The 23,230-nt window shown below is 50.8% G+C and overlaps 1 protein-coding gene across 1 annotated transcript; it reads right to left on the reverse strand.

Moving 5' to 3' along the window:
* Positions 1 to 1,591: 1,591 nt before the first annotated feature.
* On the reverse strand, positions 1,592 to 9,697 carry TFAP2C (transcription factor AP-2 gamma). The gene is made up of 7 exons (XM_053958580.1): positions 9,604 to 9,697; positions 7,896 to 8,372; positions 7,637 to 7,688; positions 5,902 to 6,124; positions 5,148 to 5,266; positions 3,680 to 3,821; positions 1,592 to 1,945 (listed from the first exon to the last, which is right to left on the reverse strand). Exons 1-7 carry the CDS (start codon positions 9,649 to 9,651, stop codon positions 1,660 to 1,662), a joined length of 1,347 nt encoding a protein of 448 aa, XP_053814555.1. The 5' UTR covers positions 9,652 to 9,697; the 3' UTR covers positions 1,592 to 1,659.
* Between the last annotated feature and the right edge of the window lie 13,533 nt (positions 9,698 to 23,230).

A 23,230-nucleotide genomic window follows, 5' to 3' on the forward strand; every position in this document is an offset into this window, starting at 1 on the left:
AAAAAAAAAAAAAAAGAAAAGATTCTTGGAGATACATAACGTGTTTAATTGAAACCATTAGTTTTACTGGCAAACAGCTTCATCTTTCTGTTCTGTTAATCCGAACAAAGTGCTGCAATTATGACTCAATACATAATGTCCTCTAGTGCTACTCGCCCCACATTCCCCCAGCAGAGAAAGAAAACAGAGCTGCTCTCAGTTAACAAAACATTCCATGCTTCTAGCCAGAATACTTTTATTATATGGTTATCATATACATCAGAATTATAGTGGGAACATTTACAAATATGTGAAGATAGCTCAGAACCTCCATTATTCACATACACACTAACTCACACACTCGGGTTTTTTGTTTTTTTTTTTTTTTTGCATGTCTACTCAGTTACCAGGTGAATGATGCACAAAATTATTGCTTTGTGAACAAACACCTCAGATTAAATCTAATCTTCAGTGGCAAGAATTGAGATTAAAAAAAAAAAAAAAATCTTAAATACCCTGTATAACATACCTGTGCATAAACCTAAAGATATGTTTAGCTTACCCATTACCTTTGAAATACTTACCAAAATTAAAATTTGAAACCCATTTATAAAAAAAAGTATTAAAAAGTTCACCATTATTTACAAATCCGATTAAATTACACATAAATAAATATTTACATTCAACACACTGCTTCCCTTAATACACATAAAGCCTCCCTGGAAGTATTTTTTGGCCTTAGAAGGCAAAAAAAAAGTAAAAAAAAAAATTATGTGCCTATTCTTTCAAGTTTCCCCCCCAAATTTAAAAACAAGACAATATAAATATGTGAATAAAGCTGCAACATCCTTAGACACAGAAAGTGAATTTTCTGAAAGTGTTTTCATTTTGAACTAGTCCTCGTTAAAAAAATACCAAGGTAATATAAACTGCAGCCAACATTGCTGCAGTTTTTAAAAGCCTGAATATTTCTGTAAAAAATTAGCATGTCAAATGCCATCTTAAGTCTAGTAGGATTTTAGTACTCTCCTATGTTAATCTGAAAATGAAAGAAAAAAAAACCAAAGTAGAAGAGAACCAAAAAAAAAAAAAAAAAGAAACGAAACAGATTTTAAAAAATAACCCCACAGAATAATCTTACTATTTTCAGGTGTTTATAAAAAAATTTTAATGTACATAATTCTCTATACCATGGTTTAATACTGTTTTATTGTTACTGTCGCATTTTGAGAGAATTAACCCCTGAAATTGTATCAGAGAGCAAAACAGGCTTCCATCTAAAATCTGTCTCTTAAAAACTACACATGAAGCTGGTCACCCACGAGATGTGGAAAAGGAATCTAAATAAATCTCTCTGTATAATTCCATCAACCCCCCCCTTTATAGCACCACTGTTACAGCAAAGGATTCAATACACTTGTCCCAAGTACTTATCTTCAGGTAATTGCTTCCACACAACAGGGATACTGCAGCTTTTAGCAAGACTTGTCTCACGGATCCAGCAGGAATGAAGATCCTGAATGACTTTTTTTTTTTTTTTTTCCTCCCCTTTTCCCCCTTGTTTCTTTAAAAAAAAAAAAAAAAAAAAAGAGAAAAAATAAAACCACCCAAATCTCTATGTTCCCCCTGGCAAGAAGATCAGAGTCAGTGCAGGAGGAAGGGTAAAGTCTGGTTTTCCTTTCACTTCCTGTGCTTGTCCATTTTGTCAATGGTTTTGTTGGTCTCTGCGGGGCTCTGGTCGCCAGCGTTCATGTAGGATTTGTCTGCTATTTTTAACGCTTCATTTAGGTAGTTCTGGACGGATGTCATGGCAGCACAGATGGCAGCGCTCCCAAAGCCATGTGTGATCAGGCTAAAATGAGTCAAACAGCCCTGGATGCCAGGGTCCAAGATGGGGCTGGGTCTTGTGTTTCCAAGGGGAGTTCTGTCCTGAGTGAGGAGGTCTGTGAATTCCTTACAGATCTGCCTGCAACACACAAAAGGGCTCACGCTTTACACCACGCAAATAAACAGAAATAACAAAAGGGATCCACATCAAACATTCGGCATTTCTGCGGGAACTATGAGAAATTCAGAGTCTAAAATTAAAGCAAAAGAAAAAGAAAATTAGCATCACGTTCAAACTGGATTAGATTTCTGGATTTCTGTTTATTAGCACCACTTCCTGATGAACCTTCTGTTGCATCCCCATCACAAAAAACACTCTGCAAAATAAATTCTGCTCCTCTGGTGCCTGCCTGGCTCCGCATCATTTGCTCCAGATTTGGAGTGGGGAGTGGGAATTCAGTGCTGGTTTCTCTGAGAACTTTCCCAGCTGCAGCTGAGTGGTGCAGAAAGGCTGGAGCAGCTGAAGAGGAGATTTAATTTAGTTGTGTATATTCCATGTATATGTAGGGAGGCCGAGGCCCTGATCCTGCAAACACTAACACATATGCCTGGCAAAACACGAGTGCTTAATAATGCTCCAGCATATGTTGTTTGCTGCTTGTAAATCTGTCCCCTTGAAGGGATTTCACAGGAGCTGAGCAATCTTAACAGAATCATCACTTTATCAGAATTTCTCAATCACAAACATCTTCCAGGGGATTTTTATTAATGCCAGCAACAATGCCAATAAGGAAAATACTCACGAGCAGGAGGAGCTCAGGAAAAATCAGCACAATGTTCAAACTATGGGCAAGGGAGACTAGATTTCTAAATTTCAAAGTTTTTAATAGATCCATTCTTGTAAAAGAAGATCTCTTTTAAAGGAAGGCTGTAAGGATTCAACACCAGGAGTGTGTTTTGCACTCCTGATATGAGCACAAAGCCAGGGCAACTTTCTCAGCAGTTTAGGCAGGTTTTTCTCAGCTCCTCTGCAGAGAGAGGGTGCTGCCAAAAGCAGGGAATTCCATCGACCCCAAACCAGAAGACATCTCAGAGCAGAACAAACCATGAACTGAAGCTCTGCTAAACCTGAGCCTGGGAGAGGAACTCAGCAGGGGAAAGGGGAAAGTTGAGCACTCCAAACACCAGTTTTAGATAAGCTTAACTCAGCCCAGGGTCCGGCTCAGGACAGGGTTTATTCACAGGCACAAGGAGCCTGCAGAACAGCCAGAACAAAGCTCCTCTGCTTCCCCCTTCACCCAGGCTTGTAACAGGGATTTGTTGAAGCACAGGGACTTTCCACACCTACCAAAGGATGCTTCCAGTGAACTATAAAAATCTCCAGCCATAATAGGGAGAAAGGGACTCTCCAGCAGCTCCTGGCTCCCTGAGTCCCATGGGAAGCCGCTGCTGCCAAAGGCAGCTGTGAGCACACAGGGGCTGAGCTGCCCCTGCTCCAGTCCTGGCACTGCTCACATCCCAGGCCACACCTGCTCTCCACATCCTCAGCCCTGTCACACCTCGGGACAGCTTTTCCTTAGGGCTGTCCTGGTGTAGGACTTTTCCTGACGTCTTTACTGCAGTTGAACAGAACTGCTCCAAACTGCTTTAGTTACCTACAGGACTGTTACCCTTATTATTGGTTCAGACTAAAATAAAACTGCTGCCATAGCTGAATTCCAACCAAAACCAAATAAAAAGAATTGCTTCATCTTCCTAATTAAAATTACACACAAAAATCCACCGAACTATCCCCCAGTCGCAGGCAGTCAGAGTCAGACAAAAACACGTTCAAAAAGGGGAGAAAAAAATCAAATCCAAGCTGAAAACTTACTTTGCAGCAAGCAGCATGTTCTTCCTGTTTGCCATTTCGTTGCGGCCCATGTGTGGTCTGGTTAAATATTCAGCCACTGCTTTGGAAGGAAATTCTGTCTCACACACGTAGCCAAAGTCACGAGCAAGATGCACAGCTTCACCTGGGTGGTGAAAGGGAGGGCTTGTTGAATTGTAAAATACCATTTATTGTAAGGAAATCAGGGACATTAAGGGAAAAACGCTGCGGATTTTTGAAGTGTATTTCTGTTTTGGAAAGCGACACCATTCTATCACTCACTACCATTTTTTACTTGATGGATCAGTGTTTCTTTGTAAGTTTGTGTCAAGAAAAAAATAGATTTACATGGTGACTGCTACAAAAAAGAATTCTCTTGCTTTTATACTAGAAAGAAAAATTCCTGTCTCTATCCAGAATAACTGCACAGCAAAGAACACAATTCAGTCAAGATCAAATTGTCCAACTGATATTTAAAAATACCTGCCAACTAAATCTCACATTATAATAAAAGCTTTCAGTTTAGTAGGCTTTTGAAATATTTTTTCATAAGAATTTTCAGACAGAAAACCAAATTGCAAGGTGTATAACCAGGTCACTTTTTTTTTTTTTTCATTAAAACAACTTGATCAGGCTTAAAATAAAAGATTGGTGTGATCAATGCAATGTGCCTGTGCACACACATCAGCTCTCCAAAACTTCCAAGCAAAGCTTTTAGATGCAAGTTGCTGCATTTTAAACAGCAGGAAGGTATTGTCAGACCATTTTTCACTCTTTCCCTTTCAGTTGCTGCTTGTATTCCTATTAAATTGTGCCACTACCAGGAGCTGCTTGAAAGAGGAACACCAAATGTAAACCACACACGTACATATATACACACCCTTCAGGTCAGCTTCACTGACAGAGGGTCCACAGAGCACGGCCCAGATTAAAGGGGCTCCAGTTTCCTAGCAGGAAGTCAAAAGCTATAAATCTCACTTTATAAGCTTGTTTATTAGCAAAGCTTCTGAGGACACCGCTGAGGTAGGGCAGGACTGCAGTCAGCTGTCCCAGAGTCCCAAAGTTTCCCAACAAGAAACCAAACCCACTAATGCGAGGAGTTTCACCCCTTTTGCCTTGCCTGCCTCGCCCTCCTGAAACCCAAAACAACCCTCGGGAGAGGCAGGCTGGACTGAAAGGTCCAGAAAGGTGCCTTTGGCACATCCTGGCACGCAGGAATTCTGCATCCCTGCCAGAAAGGGCAGCAGTGGCTGGGTTTGTGTGAGCAGGGCTCACAAGGGAGAGAAGAGCCCCTCAAAGGCAGCACAGCCCTTCCTTAGGTGCTGCAACATCCCCACCACGCTCATTTCAAAACAAACAAAAAACCCCACATCACTTTCAGGGACTTTCTAACCTTTCCATGCTTTGCCTAGAGGATAAAAGCTGTGCACAAGGGGAGAAAGTTTATTTTTAAGACACACTCGGGACCGACCTTCCACCAAAGATGTCAATAGTGTCACATTTGCAGCTTTCCTTCTGCCAGCAGGAAGATTCAAGCCAATTTTATCCAGTTTTTCCCTTAATGATCTGCCACCATTTTTAGATTTGGCTCTGTAATTAAAGAGAAAAAAATGGCCTTATTTATCTTCAGGGAACACTTCATTTTAAGATGAGAAATTCCAGCTACTGACATTCAATAGGGTTCTACTGGGGTGGGGAGAAGATAAAAAACAGGCTCTTTTCAAGTGACCTACTTTTTAAATGCTCTATTTCAATCCAGCCAGGATGAAACACAGCAGGTCAAAATCAAAATATTTCAAACTGCACCACTGAAACCAGCAGCTGTAGAATGATCACAAGCCAAATTAAGTGTATGGAAAAAAGGATGTGGAAAATGTCCTCGTAATGATTAATCAGGACCATGAAAATTAATAAAAAAAAATCATTCCACAGGGTCTTGGGAATCAGAGACAGCTCCACGTGCTGATTTTGAGACAAAAGCTCAGCTCTAAACAGAGAATGAGAATTGCTGTCAGAGCTGTTAATAGCACTTCTCCAGAGGCAGCAGAAGTGCAAAGAAGTTTTATTCCCAAACCCTATCAGGATTCAGCGTCGTCCTTGGGCTGCTCAAAAATCGCGGAAAGGCTCCGTGGCAGGGCTGCTGCCGCTGCTCACGCACAGCAAAACGAGGGAAATGCAAACACGGGGGGGAGAGGCTGGCAGGGGAGGGAGGGCTCCCATCCTACCTTCGCAGGACTCCTCCTAGCAGGGAGGCATTGAGACACTCCGGGGGCGAGAGCCGCCTCTGCACCTCTGCCACTGTCACTTTGTACTTGGACGTGGAGCTGAGCAGCGACAGCCTCCCCGGCACCGAGCAAAACACTTCGTTGGGGTTGATCACCACCCCGATTAATCCATCCTTTTGGCAGGGCAGGCTCAGAGCGCTGTTTTTCGTTAAGGAGATGGGACCTGAGGGCGGAGGAGGGAAAGCAGGCATTTTATAAAAGGGAAAAATAAATACAAAGTGGCAAGTGAGTTGTTTTTTTTTTTTTTTTTTTTTTTTTTTTTTTTTTTTTTTTTTTTTTTTCTATAAAAATAAGCCGGGAGAGAGGATTTTGTTTGGTGTTAAATGCTCACGCCGCTGGCCCCCATCCCCAGCATCCATCTGCAGCACAGGGATCCAAAGGGCCCCAAAACTATTCCCGACCAGCTGGATTTTGCCGCTGGATTGCAACGAGCTGCCGAACACAAGCAAGAGTGCTTCTCAAGGCACACAAACCCCGCGCCTCCGGAGCAGCAGGCTGCAAGGTAGCCAAGCCGTGCTCACAAAAACTCCATGCTACAACAGACTCCAAATCAGCATCCTCCAGCCACTGCCAAAACTCTTCCCAAGCCAGGGCAGGGAGAAACCTCCCAGCTCCTGCTGGGCTTCACCTTCCACCTCGCACACGCAGATTTAAGAAACCGCCTTTGGAATTTAATCCCAACAAATTCCTACCAGACAGCAGCACAACAGAGAGGGACGCAGCCCAGGGGAGAACCGAAAGTAAGGAGCTGCTCCTCGTTAAGAGCTTCAGCCTTTAGGTGAGGAGGGACAACAAAGGCTTTGGAAGGAGCAAACCACAGATCCGGCTTTTCCATCCCCTCGCGAATCCGCCCAGTTCACCCAGTGCTGCTGCTGAAAGGGTTAAAGAGCCGAGGTCGGCCCCACTCCCGGAGGGGGAAGATTTGTCAGTGGTGCATCTGACAGCAAAATTATTCTCCCATGAGCTAAAGGCAGCAATCAGCGCTCTGACACACACTTCTGCTTTTCCTCAGTTAGGTATTTGTTTGAAGTCTTCAGAGGAAACTTCTGATTTTTTTTTTTAAGCACAAATTTGTTTAAAAACAAAAGCAAGGAAAAAAACCCTAAATTACTGTAAATTGAGTCAATACGTCTTCCTCCTTCCTCAAAACCTCAGCTACAAACCAATTTCGATTAAGACAGAGCCAAACAGTCTTCTGCCAGAGAACTCAGTCTTTTCTCAAGTCTTGTAAAGAGGTTAAAAAAAAAATGGAAAAAAAATGGGGGGGGGGGAAACTATCTTCGAATGCTAGCAACAACAACAAAAAAAAAAAAAAAAAAACCACCAAACAAACAAAAGCAAAGCTCATGTCACTTTACACACACGTATTTCAGGAAAGATTAAAATCGGTTCAAGGTCCTGGTTCCGATTAAGGCCATAACACAAGAACACACGAGGGGGGACAGCCGTGTCCCCGGAGGAGTCTCACACCCCAGGGCAGTTTGTCCCCGCCGCCACCTTCCCTCGGGCAGCATTAGAAAAATCCAGCGACAAAGAGTGGAATAAAAACTCCTCCGCCCTCCCGATCCCAAAGGATCGGTCCTGATAAAAATTATAGGGCGTCACTTCACCGGTGCGTCATGAAACTTTTAACTATTGACAAGGGAAAGTAAAACTGCGGTGCCACCTTACTGACCTTTTCTAATGACTGTCTGGTCATGCATTAGTAAGTGTTGATCTTCCACATTCTGGAAAGAGAAAGGGGGAGAAAGTTTCGCACCTGGAAGAGCCGAGAGCCGGCGGTTTTTGGGAAACCCATCCCCTCCCCGCGCCCCCCGCATCCTGAGGGGCGAAGGGGAGAGAATGAGGATTTCTCTGCACGGACGGGGATGAGATGTGCAGAAGGGGACGGGGCCTGTCCCGCCTCGCCGAGGGGGGGTCCGGACGCTCCTTACCTGCACCTCCTCCATCTGGTGGGCCATGTCGTGCAGGCCCAGGTTATCGGCCAGCGCTGAGGCGTCCAGCCCGTGCCCGTGGGGCAGCAGCAGCTCGGAGCGCCGGAAAGTCTCCCGGCGGCTGCCGGCAGAGCCGCTCTCCAGCGCCGAGAGGTGCGGCACCAGCCCGGGGCGGCCGTGCGGGGCCAGCCCCGCCGGGTCCTGGCTCTGCCGGTTCGGCCAAGCGCTCTGCTGCTGGCTGGGCGGCGGCGGCGGCGGCTGGTGCAGGGGGTTGATGGAGAAGGGGTCCCCGAGGTGCGAGTAGGGGTCGCTGGACTGGGAGTAAGGCAGCGGCTGGTACGGGGGAGGGAAGTAGGGGGGCTGGAAGTCGGAGGCGCCCGAGTGCGAGAGCGGCGGGGCCGGGCTGTACAGGTGCTGGCTGACGGCGGAGAGGTGCGGCAGCCGCGGGTTCCCGTTGCTGCTGCCATCGTGCCGGTCCTGGAAAGCACACAGGGGTGGGGAACAACGGGGCGGCCGTCAGCGGGGGTCGGGGACACGGCGGCCGCGGGTGGTGGCACTTAGGAAGGAGAGAGGAGAGCGAGAGCCGCCCCGCTCCTGCCCAGGGAGTTTGGTGTTTTCAAGGCACTTCGCCGAAGAAATCAGCCCCACTCCCAGAGAGGAGGTTACAAACCAGTTCTCGCTGCTCTCCTCATCGCAACTACACCAGACCAGCCCTTCTCCCGCTTGTGCAAGTCAGCAGAGGAATCATTAAAATCAGGAAAATTCAAATCAGGGACGCAGCCGCGTTTCCGCCGCGCTGCCTCGGCTGGGCAGGAGGCGGCGGGGCCGGGGGGGCTGCGACGGAGCGATGGTGACCCCCGGCACTGCCATCCTTCCCACCCCCGAGGGGCGCCCGGGCCGGGGCTCCCGGCTCTGCCCGACGGGGAGGGACCGCGCTGCTGCCTCCAGCCGTGCCATCGCTGCTTCTGCCCCGATTTCCAATCTGAGCGCTCAAAGCTGAAATGTCTACATTGAGCTGATCCAGGGATTTAGCAGCTTCTGGCTTCACGGTCATTAAAATAACAGGGCTAGTTAATAAGAGGTGAATGGGGTCCCAATGGAGCGTGAAGCGGGGACTGCAGCTAATCTGTAGGAGCCGAGCAGGCGGACCAGCGGAGCCGGGGGGGCACGGGGGACACAGACGAGTTCGGAGAGATCAAAACCCAGGAGCACCTCGCGGCGGGTGGGAGCTGCTCCCGGGGAGGAAAAACGTGGGAAGGAAGTGTTCGCCCTGCCCGGCTCACCCCGCCGCAGCTGCTACCTGCCGGCCCCTCCGCACCCCGCCCGGTGCGGTGCGGTGCGCTCCGGCTGCCCCGCGGCTCCGGGGTCCCCCCGCTCCCGCACGGCGCTGCTCCATGCGGGATGCGAGCTCGGCTCTCTCAGCTGGGGCCCATTTAATTCGAGAGTTCAAAAGACTCAGTAAGGAAAAATAGAAAAATACAAAAAATACGAAAATTTAAAATTCGCATCTCCAAAGGAAAAAAAGAAAAACAAAAAAAAAAAACGCAAAGCGGGCTCTTCGGGCAGGGACCGCTGCCGCTCCCGGCGGGGAGGCGGCTGGGCTGGCAGCGAGCGGGGCGCGCAGCGCGGCCCGGCGGCGGCGGAGCCCCGCGCTGCCCCACGCAGCACCCCCGTTCCCCAGCGGCGACCCCTCCCCGCAGCCTCTCACCTCGCAGTCCTCTTCGTACTTGACATTATCTGCTAGTTTCCACAACATGGCGTCCAGCGTCCGGACCAGGTGCGCGGTGCCGCGAACAGAACAGCTCGGCCCCCGCCACGGGCGGTAAATCCACGTCGGCGCTGGGGAAGAGCGGCGGCCCCCCGGACGGAGCTCAGTTGGCAGGCATGAAGGCAGCTGACGGACTAACCCTCCGCGCTTGTGGTCACTCGGGGTTTTTTTCCCTGCCCAGACGCCCTTAATGGCAATAGGATTATCCTAACTCCTCCCCAGGGATGGCTCGGGCGCCGCGGCCGCCAGCCACTCAGGAGGGAGCGCGCAGCCCCAAGCCACTCCTTCCGCGGCCGCGGAGGGCGGGCGGGCAGCGCGGAGCCGGGCCCCCCCCCCATCCTCCGCCGCCCCCTCGGGGTGCGGGGAGCCGGTGCTGCCCCGCGGGGAAGGGGTCACGCGTGGGCATCCCCCGCTGCAGCCGGGCTTGCCGCAGCTCCCCCGCGTGCTGCGCGATTTTTGGGCGGTGTGGGAGCAGTGCCGGGTGCTCCCCGCTCCTCCGCGCGTGGAAGGACTTTGCTAAAGCCCACGGTGCGCCGCCCCCACGCCCGGCAGTTTTTGGGCGAAATAAACTCGGAAAAAGTCCTCGTAGCGAAAGCGAGAAAGTCCGAGCGCAGCCAGGGTTTAATTTGCATAATTGTCAAGAGTTTGAATTACTGATTACAACTTGTAAGTTACCAATGTTTAAGGTATAATTTACTTAATGATCCGACAAGATTATTGCAGTGGTGTCGAACCCCCGGTAGGTAAAGCAGCCCTGATTCAGCGTCCCCGATCCGGGGCTCTGAATTGTGCGACCGGTTCCTCGCATCGGTTTCTTTTTATTTTAATTTTTTTTTTTTTTTTTTTTTTTAACGAAAATCCCGCCTGTCTAATCTTTTCGCGCAAACTCGGCGTTGGGGAAGCAGGTGGGAGGTGAGACAGGCATTTTCGGACGCCGTGAGCACACTTTCATCTAAGCTTAGAAAATACTTCCCTGCCAAATTGCTACCTTTCTGCAGGCATCTGATCTATGCAGTTATGTGTGTCAGACAAAATGAACATCGTTTTCAAAAGCAACGACTTCTCCCAGTGTTTTAAGGTGCATCCGGATCGCTGCTCATTTACATGAGAGGAGCAAGTGTTTGTTTATTGTGGCAGAGACAAAAGCTGACCCTGGACGGTGCTGGCTGCGGAGATCTCGGCTATCAGTGCCCGGGGACGAGCCGCCCGAGAGCTGCTATTAAAGGCCCGAGATAGACCCACGTCTCCAGATTTAACCAGTTCACACTTCACTCACTTTCCCCCCACCCCACCCCCCCCCCCCCCCCCGACTAAAGATCAGGGAAGAAAAATAACAAGAACACTAATTAAAACTTAAAAACATCCAAACACCATAAACCCCTCCATCAGACTAAATGAATGATCTAAAAATAAACCCGAGGAGGACGGGGGTGCTGGAAGTAACTGTTGGAGGTGTTATCTGCCTTATCTACCACGCAGGTGCTGATTTGCAGCAGTTGCATTAAGCCCATCATCATCAGCGACTCCACATTATCATTTTTGGTGGAGTCTCTATTTTTTTTTTTTTTTTTTTAACGACGGTGTTTTTCTTCCAGGGATGTTTCTTTGAAATGCAGTTCGCGACGATTATTAGCGAGTGTGCTTGCGCTGCTCCTGGCGTCATTAAGACTAGGAATCTAAATAATAAAATACAGGGGGAGCTTGAAGTTCATTTGTATTAAAGGGACAAGATGGATTTAGAAAAAAACGAGGAAGGGAACCGTCGAGCCTCCCTGGTTTGGGATCAGCTTTTCTTCCTTCCAAAGGAGAATTGTAACAACGTTGGTTATTTTTATTATAACCTCAGAAGCCAGATTTTGTTTCTGCTCAGAAATGCCACACTGAGAAACGAACACGATTTTATCATTCTTTGGGATCGTCAGCGCCTGAACACCTTCGTTTTGGTGGCCAAAATCACGAAGATGAATTCGCGTTCTTATTATTTATTGTGTATTTAGAAATAATATTCATAAATAGAAGCGTGGAAAAGGATGAGGGATGTATAAGAAATTACCTAAACAAGGCGACCGAAACAAGCACTTGGCTTCCCAAACAGCAAGCCAAGAGAGCAGAGACGAGGCTGAACACGACCAAGTTTGAGATAAACTTTCCCGTTCATCCACTTGCTTCTCGCTCTGCGTTCGCTGCCGCTGCCAGGGACCGGCGCAGGGTCCGGGGAGCACAAAGCGAGGGAAGAGAAGAGAAGGGAAGGCAGGGAGCGAAGGGAAAGCAGGGCAGGGGCGGGCACTGCCCATCTCCTCCACAGGTGCCCGACCCGAGCGCCCCGCGCCCGGCAGGTGATGGGTGCGGGCCGTGCCCCGGGTGCTGCTGCCGAGGGATGCTTTGGTGTGGCCGGGCACACGGGCGGCTCAGCTGCTCCGGTCTTCTCTGAGGGCTCCGGGAGGGGATAACGCTCTTTGAGGCGCTCCCTCTCCGCAGTGTGGCGTTCCGCAGCGCTCCGCGCTTCGCTCGGGCCGGGAGAGGCGGCGGGCGGGCCGCGGGTCCCCGCGGAGCTCAGCGGCAGCCGGACAAACGCTCCGCTTCCAGGGCACTCCGGGGCACGGGGGATGCGCAGGCAGCCCGGGCTGCTGCAGGGACACCGAACCTCCCCGGACACGCCTTTGAGACACGGGGCAGAGCAGGGTCCCGTCAGCAGCCGGGGAGGGAGGTGGCTCCTGACAGGTGGCGGCTTTTATTTACGTATTAAAAAATAATAATAAATAAGTATTTTAAAATTGGTGCTCGTAGTTCGGGGATATCCCCTGATTCCAAGCAGAAGAGGTGCCTTGCTCCGTGGGGGCTTAGCTCCCTTTTTGACGAGGCTGCAGTTTCCCGTGGGGAGCACGAAGCACCCCCAGGCGTGAACACGCTTCGGGAGGGGAGCCAGAGCCCACTGCTGCGCCTCTGTCACACGCAGTAGTTTTCCTATTTGGCAGCAATTAAAAGAGAGCGTGGGGATGCTAATTAGTTACATCCTTCTTCCTCTAAAAATTATTTAAACACGCACATATCTGTATTGTTAATGAGGCTGCAGCAACCTGTCCGGATTGTCGCCTCGGCTCCTGCGGAGCTCCACAAAGGCAGCTGCTGCCCCGCGGCCCCGGGAGACTCCGCGGAACTTCCGCAGCGCGGCCGCGGGGAGGGGCGGAGAGCGGGGTGTCCCCCCCCCCCCCACCCCGTCCCGCCGGAGGGGCAGGACCCCCGCCCGCTGCCCAGAGCCGGGGGGGGCAGAGCCGCGGGGCCGGGACGGCTCCCGGGGGGCTCAGGGGGTCCCCGGGAGCTGTGCCGCGCTACGTACGTGCCAGGCGATGCTCCGCGGCACAGCCATGGGCAGCCGCCCCCGCGGCCGGGCGCGGAGGGGCGCGGAGCATCCCCACCGCACCCTCTCCCCCTGTCCTCCCCCTCCCCAAGCCCGGCCGCCCCCGCTCCAGGAAGGCACCGAGGCACGGCCCAGCCCGGCCGTTCCCCGCTGCCGGACGGATCGCACCGGCCGCGGCACAGCCGGCACATTTTAAGTATTTTTTTTCCCCGCTGTTCCGCCGTTTCTCCTCCCTTCACGGTGCCCCGGGGGATGCGGGGGGCGGTGCGTTTCTGTGCGTGTTTCCCCGCGGCTGCCGGCACCGGGAGCATCCCTGCACTCCCTGACTGACGGGAGCCTTTCCTCGCCTTCCTTGTGCCCCCCCGGCAGGGCAGCGGCCGCTCGGGAGCCGCTGGCTGAGCCGCAGAGCCCCGGGCAGCCAGCGGCTCCCCCGAGGCTCCCGCAGCCCGGGGCTGGCAGCGCCGGGGGACTCCGGGCACCTGCCCCGCTGTTCTGCGTGCCCAAGGCCAGGTTGGACGGGGCTTGGGCTAGCGGGAGGTGTCCCTGCCCAGGGCAGGGGGCTGGAACTGGATCATCTTTAAGGTCCCTCCCAGCTCAAACCATTCTGTGGCTCTACACCGGTATGGGAGGTGCAGTCAGCACCCGCCAGGGCTGTGAGTGGGCTGGGCCCCCAAAAGTGAAGGTGACGGGGGGTGGAAAGGGGCTGCACTGACCAGACTGAACCCCTGCCTCAGCTGCCAGTCCTCACCTCTGCAGGAAGCGAGAAGGAAGTGCCCACAGTTTCTTCATTTTCCCCCAACCTATTAATTTGCTTAATAAACACTATCCCAGCTATGTTTTCTTCCTGCTCCTTCCCTCTGGAGCTGGAGGAGCAGAGTCCCCTGGCCATGGTGCGCCGTGAGCCTGCAGCACAGAGGAAGTTTGGCAATTCCTGGGCAGAGGTGACAGGCTTTGGCACCAGGCACTTTTGGGCCCTGGGTTAGATGCTCCATGGCATGTGGCAGAGGTTCAGAGCAATGTGCAGCTGCCTGGGGCTCCTGCAGAGGAGTTTCTTTGGCTTCTGTACACGAGAAGTTCTGTCAGGCTGGATGGTTTGTGGCAGGAGACAGATACCTGGGAGAGAGAGAGAGTTCACAGGAGCCTCCTGCAGCCACAGCATGGGACAGGGCACAGGAACACCCAGATTCCCAGCCCGTCCCTGTCCTCGAGGCAGGGGATGACCACAAATGTGACAGCAGCTGCATTTACCCAGGCCTGCTCATTCATAAAACAAGGATAATAATCCCAGCAGTGGCCAGAGCTGGATTCAATTCTGGTGGAAGCAGGAGAGGAGTGGGAGCTGTGGTCCCTGATCCCATCTCTGCCCAATGACCCCAAGGTGCCTCCTCAGGGCTCTGACATTTTGCCTGCAGTGGAATGATCCTTCCATTCTGGAGAGATGCTTTGATTTTTTTAAAATTCCCTCCTTTTTATGTCCATCAGGAGCTGTTAGCCAGTGTTGCTGCAAAGGCTCTCATTGCTGGACTGTGTGCAATCAAATCCAGCTCCTTTTTGCAGGAACAGGCTCAAAATAAAAGATCAAAAACCCCAAACAGTCAAAACACCACAATGCTAAAAGTGAATTCAGGATTCATATATTTGGTTAGGCTATTTCCTGTAAGTAAAAAGATAAACAGGCTCTTGGCTCAATAGACGTAATTAATATTATGAAAAATAAAGGTTGGTGATGATGTTTCATGCAAACAACTGTTGGAGCACAATGCTGATGTCTGGGGAAGGTTCCTCTGTGGACAGGGATGGGCACCAGGTACAAAGGGTCTTTTTCATCCCGACCTTTGCGGGGTCCTGCAGCCGTCAAAACCCTGCAGTCAGGGTATCAATCAAGTGTGTAAAATGTCCTTTTTAAAACACTCACTTCTCCATGTACATCCATAGATACACACAGACATGAGAGGAAAATTGTCTAAACACCTTCCAAGGTGATTTGGGGCACAGTATGAAGCAGAGATGCAGACAGCCCCTGTGCAGGATGGAAGGAATTTCCAAAGCAGCAGCCTTATTTCTAGTTACCTTTCACTCTTCAGGGCTGATGAAATCAGTAAACTGACCTTGATGTCGGGACAATGGGTCATGTGAGTTGAAGCTGAGGATTTTCCCTGTAGGCAATTTAAGTATGTAAAGAAAACATATTCAGTTACTCTCTTACTTCCATGGTCCAGTTTCTTCAAAACTCCTAATCCCTCTAAATAGCCAGTTTTTCCTGGAGTTCTCCATCAAACTCAGCTGGGCAAGATCTGAACTGCATCACAAATTGGGGAAAAGCTCTCTCAAGGACTTGATTTTGGTTACCCCAGCAAACACATGCAGGGGTTGAGTGTTTTTTTTTAACAGATTCATTTCTTCCATGTAAAATTATTTGTGACAATTCCTGTAGCACCAGTGCTGCAGAGGCACAGAGGAGATACTCCGAGGTGAAAGAATTCACACTGGTTTGAAGCCTCTTGTCCACGTTCAGGTGATTTCATGCAGGTGGGGTAGCAGAGGGACACGGGTTTGGGATGTCCAGGTGATTTTTCTTAAAACCCCACAAAATGGAGGCAATATGACTCAGGGTGCTTCAGTTCAAATCTGAATTCAGGCAGCATTTCAGGCATCTGCATTTCTGGGCTTCCTGGGATTTAGGAGCCACAGCCCAGACACCAACAGGCAACACAGAGCAAGCAGCTTTAAATTTCTTCCTCCTACAAAAATCCAACACTGTAAAGCACTAAGTCAGTATAAATTCACTCTACCAATGCAAATGTATTGAAAATGAAGCTGGCATTAACTTGCAGCAGTTTTATGCTGTGTAAAATGTCTTTTGCCCACACCATTGCAGCCTGACCTGGTCCGTCATCCTGTCCCCAAAACCAATTCGCAGAAGCTCCGGAGCTGACTCTAACCCCGTGCTTTGAGTGACTCGGCAGAAAGGCAGCCCTGGGTCCAGCCCTGCTCCAAATTTGGACTGTTAGGTGACCTGGGTGTCCAGAGAGCTGGGATTAACAACGCTGGGAGCGTAGCCTCGGACAGCAGCTGAGGGAAGGAAGCCTTGGGGGATGTGAGAAGAGCTGCCCTCCCTCTGGAGACCCGTGGGACAAGGGTCTGTCGAGGAACGAGAGGGAATTTGGAGGGTGGGGAAGGCAGTTCTTACAGAGATAGTTGCACTGGTGCAAGATGGATGGCGCCTTTGAGAGCCTGCCCTGATGCTGAGGAGAGGAACGAGGTCACCACTTCCTTGTGCCGGGCTGCATTAGAATTGAAAACAATCACAGCAGCGAAACAAAACCAGCTCAGCTCAACAGATGCAAATCCAGCGGCAGACACGGGCTCCAAGCAGGTCAGGCTGCGCCCAAGCAAATGATGGCTTAGCCCCGAGCACGGCCAGGTGGCCCGCGAGGCTCAGAGTGGGTGGCTGCCGAGTGACCCGAGCCCAGCCCGGGCTCTCGGGCACTGCTGGCCCGGGGGAGCCTGGCACAGTGCCCCGAGGGCTCCGAGCCCCTCGCTGGGATGGATGCGCGTTTCCCCGGAGCCCGTGCGGCTGCAGAGCCGGAGTAGCCCGAGGGGAGCTTTGCCAGCAGAGCCAGAGCGATAAAGCGCTGCTCTTGTGTAAACACAGAACGCACCAGCTAAAGTGCTCTTCTGTCAGCGTAGCTTATCCCGGCAGCCTTCTGCCAAAGGAATCCTCGCTCCTTTCCGCCAGGCTGTGAATCTGCTCTGCTGCGGCTGGGAGCTGCTCGCAGCACCGAGCTGGGCACCAGGTGTCCCCTGGTGGGGACAGGGACCAGGGGCTGTTCCCAGTTCCCAAATCACTGCGGTGTCCCCTGGTGGGGACAGGGACCAGGGGCTGTTCCCAGTTCCCAAATCACTGCGGTGTCCCCTGGTGGGGACAGGGACCAGGGGCTGTTCCCAGTTCCCAAATCACTGTGGTGTTCCCTGGTGGGGACAGGCACCAGGGGCTGTTCCCAGTTCCCAAATCACTACAGGGCTCCCTGTTGGGACAGGCACCAGGGGCTGTTCCCAGTTCCCAAATCACTGCGGTGTCCCCTGGTGGGGACAGGCACCAGGGGCTGTTCCCAGTTCCCAAATCACTGTGGTGTTCCCTGGTGGGGACAGGCACCAGGGGCTGTTTCCAGTTCCCAAATCACTGCGGTGTTCCCTGGTGGGGACAGGCACCAGGGGCTGTTCCCTGTTCCCAAATCACTGCTGGGGACAGGGATCACCTGCTCTGCCCCAGACATCCATAAAGCCGCCACAGTGGCCAGGGAAATAGGGCCATGTGTGAGGGTCCTCCAGAGCCCCAGGATTGCCCAGGTTTTTTGTCCATGCCCAGGGCACCAGCTGCCCTCTGTGCCCGTGGCTCCAGCACAGCCAGCCAAACCTCTCCGAGCCTTCAGTGCCTTCTGGAGCCCAAAGCTGGCCCTGCTTAATAGCAGAGGGGTGTGGATGGTCACAGGGAGGCTTCCCAGTGCATGGAGGGAGGGATGAGTTCAGTCTTCTGCTGCCACAGCTTTTGCCCAGTGGTGGTTTCCTGGGATGCTGAGTGGAAGAGCCCCACGCTGTTGATTGTCTGCATAAAACTGCACTAACTGGGAGGGGAAGGGTTTGAGCACTCTCCTTTCTAAATCCTGAGCCCTCCCTCCCTAAAAAGCTCCCTCAGGTTCTCAGGAGACCGTGCTGTGCCCATGGTCTGTGGTGAGGATCTTGTTTGCACACAAGCAGGGGAGGAGAATTTACATCTCCAGCAGCCCCAGACTGAAAATCTGCCAGGCTCTGCTTGTCTTCAGCAGCCCTGCACTACCCACACACGTTGGCAGCACCCTGTCCTCCTGCCCCAAAAGTCTTGGGCTTGTTTAGAGTGGGGAAGCAGGAAGCAGGGACATGTAAAGCATATCTACAAGCTACAAAACCTCCAGCTCACCCTGCCCCTGCCCCAAGGTGACCCGGGAGCTCCGGGAGCCCTCGCCATGCCTGGGACACCACTTGCCTCTGGAGCAGGCACAGAGCAGTGGCTGGAGGCCTCCCAAACCCGTGCCACATCCAGCAGCTGCGAGCAGGCACAGGGACAGCCCTGCTCCCTGCAGACGTGCCCAGAGCACCTCGCCCAACGCGGGAAGGCGGCGGTGGCACCGAGGCAACGCTGACCCTGAGCACGGCCTCATCCCGTCCCTGGGACATGGAAAACGCCTGGGTGCAGGCTGTGGCCCTGTGTGAGCTGAGCAGGAGGCTCTGGGCAGGCTCCCCACGCACACACCAGGCTGGCGGGACAGCCCCTTGAGGCTGCAGTCTCAGGACAGTCTCCACCTGCACCATGCAATTGCTGCTCCTTGTAATTTTCCCGAGCTGGTGCCATTGCAAATGCCATCCTTATCTCCCTAAGTACAGATCCTCTCCCCAGTCGTTTGCAATGCCATACAGCAATTTGTTACATAAGCTCATTAAGTTCTTTAATGTATCTATGTTAATAGGCACATAAATATGGAAATCTTAATTTCAGACCTGTCTCTGAAAAGCATTAGCTGGGAAACTGGTCTGAGAAAAAGCAAACACGGCCCAGGAATACCCAGGGATTTATCCAGGGTTTGGTGATGGATGGAGCAGGAGTTGTGCTTCTCACTGTGACCCTTTAAAAGCTCATTCTCAACAGAGAACCTTCAGTTGCTTTGCTCTGTTCTTCCCACCCTCAGCAGTGACAGGCTGTTTTTCTCTCTATTATTTTTCTCTTATCACAGGTGGACTATTAGCACAAATAAAAGGACTCTGGTTCTCCAAAGTAAACAGAGATGTTGGCTGCAGCCCAAGGATCTCCAGTGAACAACTGTAACCTGCAAAGTGCATTTAAAATGGCTCAGCAGAATTCCATCCACATTCACTTTCTGCATCATTTATAGCAGTAAATACTGTTTCAGGTGTATTCCTGTTTGTCTCGACACCTTTAATTTGGTGATTTAACACAGGAGAACATTTCCACACCTCGTGATCCTTCCCTGCAAGGATCCTGACAGGAAAGGAGCTCTCAGGCCAGGCTCCTCTGCTCTGTCCCTCCAGGAGCAGCTGTGCACTCTGCATTCATTCCACAGGCACTGGGACAGCTCTGTGCCCCACCAAACTCTCAGGGCCTGCAGATGAAGCTCACTTTAATTAGCGACATGGATCTGGCTGCCCCTGTGCTGCCAGGAGATGCCAAATCCTGTCTGGAGGCGTGCAGGGGCCATTTGAGCCATTCCATGCCCACGCTGAAGCAAACTGGTTCAGTCACGATGGTTTATGAGGGGTCAGCTGGCTGGGGTGGTGGTGGGGGTGTGCTAGAGCAGGGCAGAGCTCTGTGCTGGTGGCACAGCCTGTCCCCATCTCAGCAGGGATAAATCCACGTGTCCCTGCACTCCTGGGGTGCTGGATGGGGCAGCAGTGCCCGCATTCATGGCACTGCACGGGGCCTCAGGCTGCCCTTTTGTGGAGCACCAACAGCTCAGCAGTGCCAAAAAGGGAGTGGGGGACTTCTCCTCCTCCTCCTTTTTTTGAGCTCTCTCAGCAGCAGGACCCAGCTCCTGGATCACTCCATGCATTGCTTCTGCTGTGTGAATTTTGTGCTGGATTGGTGAATTAACGTGGCCTCCAGAGGACTCCCATGGGGACCAGGTGCCCAGCAGGGAGCTGAGCCTTCAAAGCCCCCTTGGCAGTTTCTGCTTTGCTTTTTCAGGACATTAAAATACACTTCCCTCTGCCACTCTCCCTGCCAGGTAGAGAGAGAGGCCATTCCTAGGCACTGCATTTGGGAAAACCCTTCCTCCTGGCACAGCTGGGACTGGAGGCTCCTCTCCTGGGCCTGGCCATGTCCTCAGCTCTGCATTTCCCTGCCCGGCTTTCCCAGGAAAACGCTGCCAAGTGCTCCTCAGCCCCCACCCCTGCAAAGGGCGTCATTGTCACCGGTTGTGAAACATTGCAAGTTGCTAATTAGGCAATAATGACCAATGGGAAGGGCATCTCCCGCCTGTTAACTGGAGACTCCTGACCTGGAAGGTCGCTATCAGTCACCCAGGAATTACTAAATTACCAAAAAGAGCGGAACAGTCACTTTTTAAAGCGCTCCTCCACTGCCCAGCAGGGAGGGAGGGCTGGCACCCCAGCCCAGGCTCAGGCTGCCCAGGGCTGCTCTGTTTCCTGCCCCTCTCTTCCAGTTACTCCCATTTCCCAATTAATCTCTGTGCTCATGAAGAAACAGGACATTAAATATTCAAGGATTAGCTCATTTTTTAATATCTAGCTAAAAGGTGAAGCTGCAATTAGCAATAATGGGCTGCTGCTGGGCCTGTGTGTACTGATCCCTCCCCACTTCTAAGGGGAAGGTTTACACCTACTCCTCTGGTTTCAATCTGGGACATTTCTCCCATCTCACAGCCGTGCTGGCTCTGCTCTCCCTGACAGGTGACTGCATTTCAGCGCAGTGGCTTCACAGGTTAATTAAACCGCTGTGAATTACTGCCTTTCCTCAGGGCTGCCCCTACAAAACCCCGTGGTTGTGTTTCTGCAGAGAAGCACCTCTGGGTCAGAGACACACAGAGCTCCTGGACCTCTTCAGCCTGGCCCCAGGGGCCAGAACTCACGGGCCACCTCCGAGGGACAAGCAGCAACAAAAATTAACATCCCCGTGCCCTAATTCCCCACTCAGAACCTGCAAGTGCACACTGCTCTAAATACCAGCAGAGGAGAGCCAGAAGGGAGCAAAGGACCTGTCAAACAGACATGGGATGGGATCCCCCCCTGCTTCCCTGGCAGGGAGGATGCTGGTGCTTGGATTTTTACCAAAATCCAATTTTTACCTGAGTCCCTAGCTCAGACAACAGCAAAGGGTCGGAAGGCTGACGTTGAGGGCACCCTCCCTCACTCCTCTAAATCATGGAATCACAGAAGGTTTGGTTGGAAGGGACCTTAAAACTCATCTCATTCCACCTCTGCCATGGGCAGGGACACCTTCCACCAGACCAGGCTGCTCCAAGGGATGTCTGTCTGTCTGTCTGTCTGTCTGTCTGTCTGTCTGTCTCTATCTATCTATCTATCTATCTATCTATCTATCTATCTATCTATTGTCTATCTATATAGTTAATTATCTATTATCGATCATATATATCTATTTATCTATTATCTATTTATCAATTATCTATTATTTATCCATCCATTATGTATCTATATATATCTAATTATCTATTATCTATCTATCCATCTATTATCTACATCTATCTATCTATCTATCTATCTATCTATCTATCTATCTTTTCAATTCCTTATGGTTGTACCTTGGTAAAAACCATAAAAACAAGAGAAATCAGAAAAGCAGATGAGAAGGTGCAGAACTGCCAAAGGCAGATTTTGCTCAGCTAAGGAGGTGCCCAGAAATATTCACCAGTCCCCGAAGACCTCGAGGATCACAGCTCCGAGGTGCCTCCAGGTGAGCAGAAGATCATACACAAGAAGCAGATTTCATAGTCAAGATTAGCTTTTGGCTGAAGAAAAAGTGATAAAATTATAGAGGAAATGTCAGTAGCAGAGCTTTGAGCATTCAGACTTTTTTTTTTTTTGGAAAACAAAAATTAGCAAAAAGCTCAGCCCACAGTTTGCAGGCTGTTTTTGTTGCCCTGTCCTTGGCAAATCTGCAGACAGGCAAGGATTGCTGCACCTTGCTGGGAGCTGCAGGTAGAGCTGGGCAGCACAGGAATTCCATCCTCAGCAGCTTTGGGGAGAAGATGACAGCAGCCAAAAGGAATATGGAAAAATGAACCATTCAAGCAAACAGATTTTTTTTTTTTTTTAAACACAATATTTCCTGTTCCTTTGGCCCAAGGGATGCTCTGAACATCCCTGTCTAACACTCACTGAATCCAAATGATGCCAGCTCACCTCACCTGGATGCAGGCACGAGGCAGGGTGTTCCTCTCCTTCCCTGTCCAGCTTCTTCTCCCATTCCCAGAAAGAGCAGGAAAGTCCTGTTATCCTGTCTGGTGAACCCTGATTATTTCCTGTGAATGTTCAAGCCAATCATGATATGTTGGGCCCACAAGTACCAGAACATGAGAGGCTTTTCTGGAACACTTCTTGGGGCTCAAACCTTGCTCACTTTTTTTTTCCCCAGGTGATATCCTTCCCTTGGGTGGGGTGCTAAACCAGCAGCACCAGTGGCAGAATGAAAGGACCTGTTATTCTCCAGTGCTTTTCCCATTCTTCATGAGGAGCAGAAAGCCCTCAAAACTTATTAGGAATCATACAAAGCAGCCTAGATTGATGAGCCATGTTATGCTACCTTTTAAAAAATCCCAAAGCTGTCCACACCCAGCACAAATCAGGGGAATAAAGGCTTTTAACAGACAGTCTGTGAATTCTTTAAAAAATATTCCATCCTGCCCGTACAAAAGGTTGGTGAGGAATTTACAAACGTCCTAATCCCCCCCTAATCCTTTAAAACGCCGAGCTGTGATCACAGATGCTGTTTGGTGATTATGTGTCTTCAAGGGCTTGTTTGGATACTTATTTAAGAGATACCAACTCACTTTCGTCATAGAAATTCAGCGTGGCTTGATATGTTTTTGTTGCACATTCTTCTGAAAAGAAACCCCAGGTCTGCTGGGAAAGGCGAGCCACCCTCACCCCGTGCCACTGCCACAGTTTTTTGGGGACAACCAGAGCTCTTCTCCATGGATGGGGTCATGTGGTTCAAGCTCATGGAGGATGCAAGGGGAGAATGCTCCTCTCCTTCCTGCCACCCTCAGCTGCTGCTTCTTTGCAAGTGGGGAGAGCAATGGCTCATCTCATTCTAAAAAAAAATGTTTTAGAAGAAGCTGCAGAGAAGGCACAGTGTGTTGTTACACTGCTGGTGCCTTCAGCAAGCTCTTAATGGAGACTTTGTCTGTCTTGTGTGTGATATTTCTGCGTGCACAGATAACCAGGGCAGAGCCGACTTTTAACTGCTCATATGTGTTTAATTAGAGTTGCATTTTTAATACTTTTAATTTGTATCTCTTTCTTAATAACCTCAGCTTGGCAAGGGTTGAAAAGGAAGAAGTGTCATTTGAATATTGGGTAAAACTTGGTAACAGCTGAGCAGATTGTTTAGCAAAAAGGTTTCAGAATGTTCTTTAAAGACTGTGGGTAGCTGTTGTAGCTAAGCCGAGGTTTGCATGC

Source organism: Vidua chalybeata, chromosome 17, assembly GCF_026979565.1.
Source record: "Vidua chalybeata isolate OUT-0048 chromosome 17, bVidCha1 merged haplotype, whole genome shotgun sequence".
In the NCBI taxonomy this organism is placed as follows: Eukaryota; Metazoa; Chordata; class Aves; order Passeriformes; family Viduidae; genus Vidua; species Vidua chalybeata.

Coding starts and splice junctions, on each gene's coding strand:
- TFAP2C (XM_053958580.1), bottom strand. CDS start 9,651: ATGTTGTGGAAACTAGCAGATAATGTCAAGTACGAAGAGGACTGCGAG. Junction 6,125..7,636: donor CCAGACAGTCATTAGAAAAG/GTCAGTAAGGTG, acceptor CTCCGCCCTCAG/GTCCCATCTCCTTAACGAAA. Junction 1,946..3,679: donor AACATGCTGCTTGCTGCAAA/GTAAGTTTTCAG, acceptor TGTGTGTTGCAG/GCAGATCTGTAAGGAATTCA.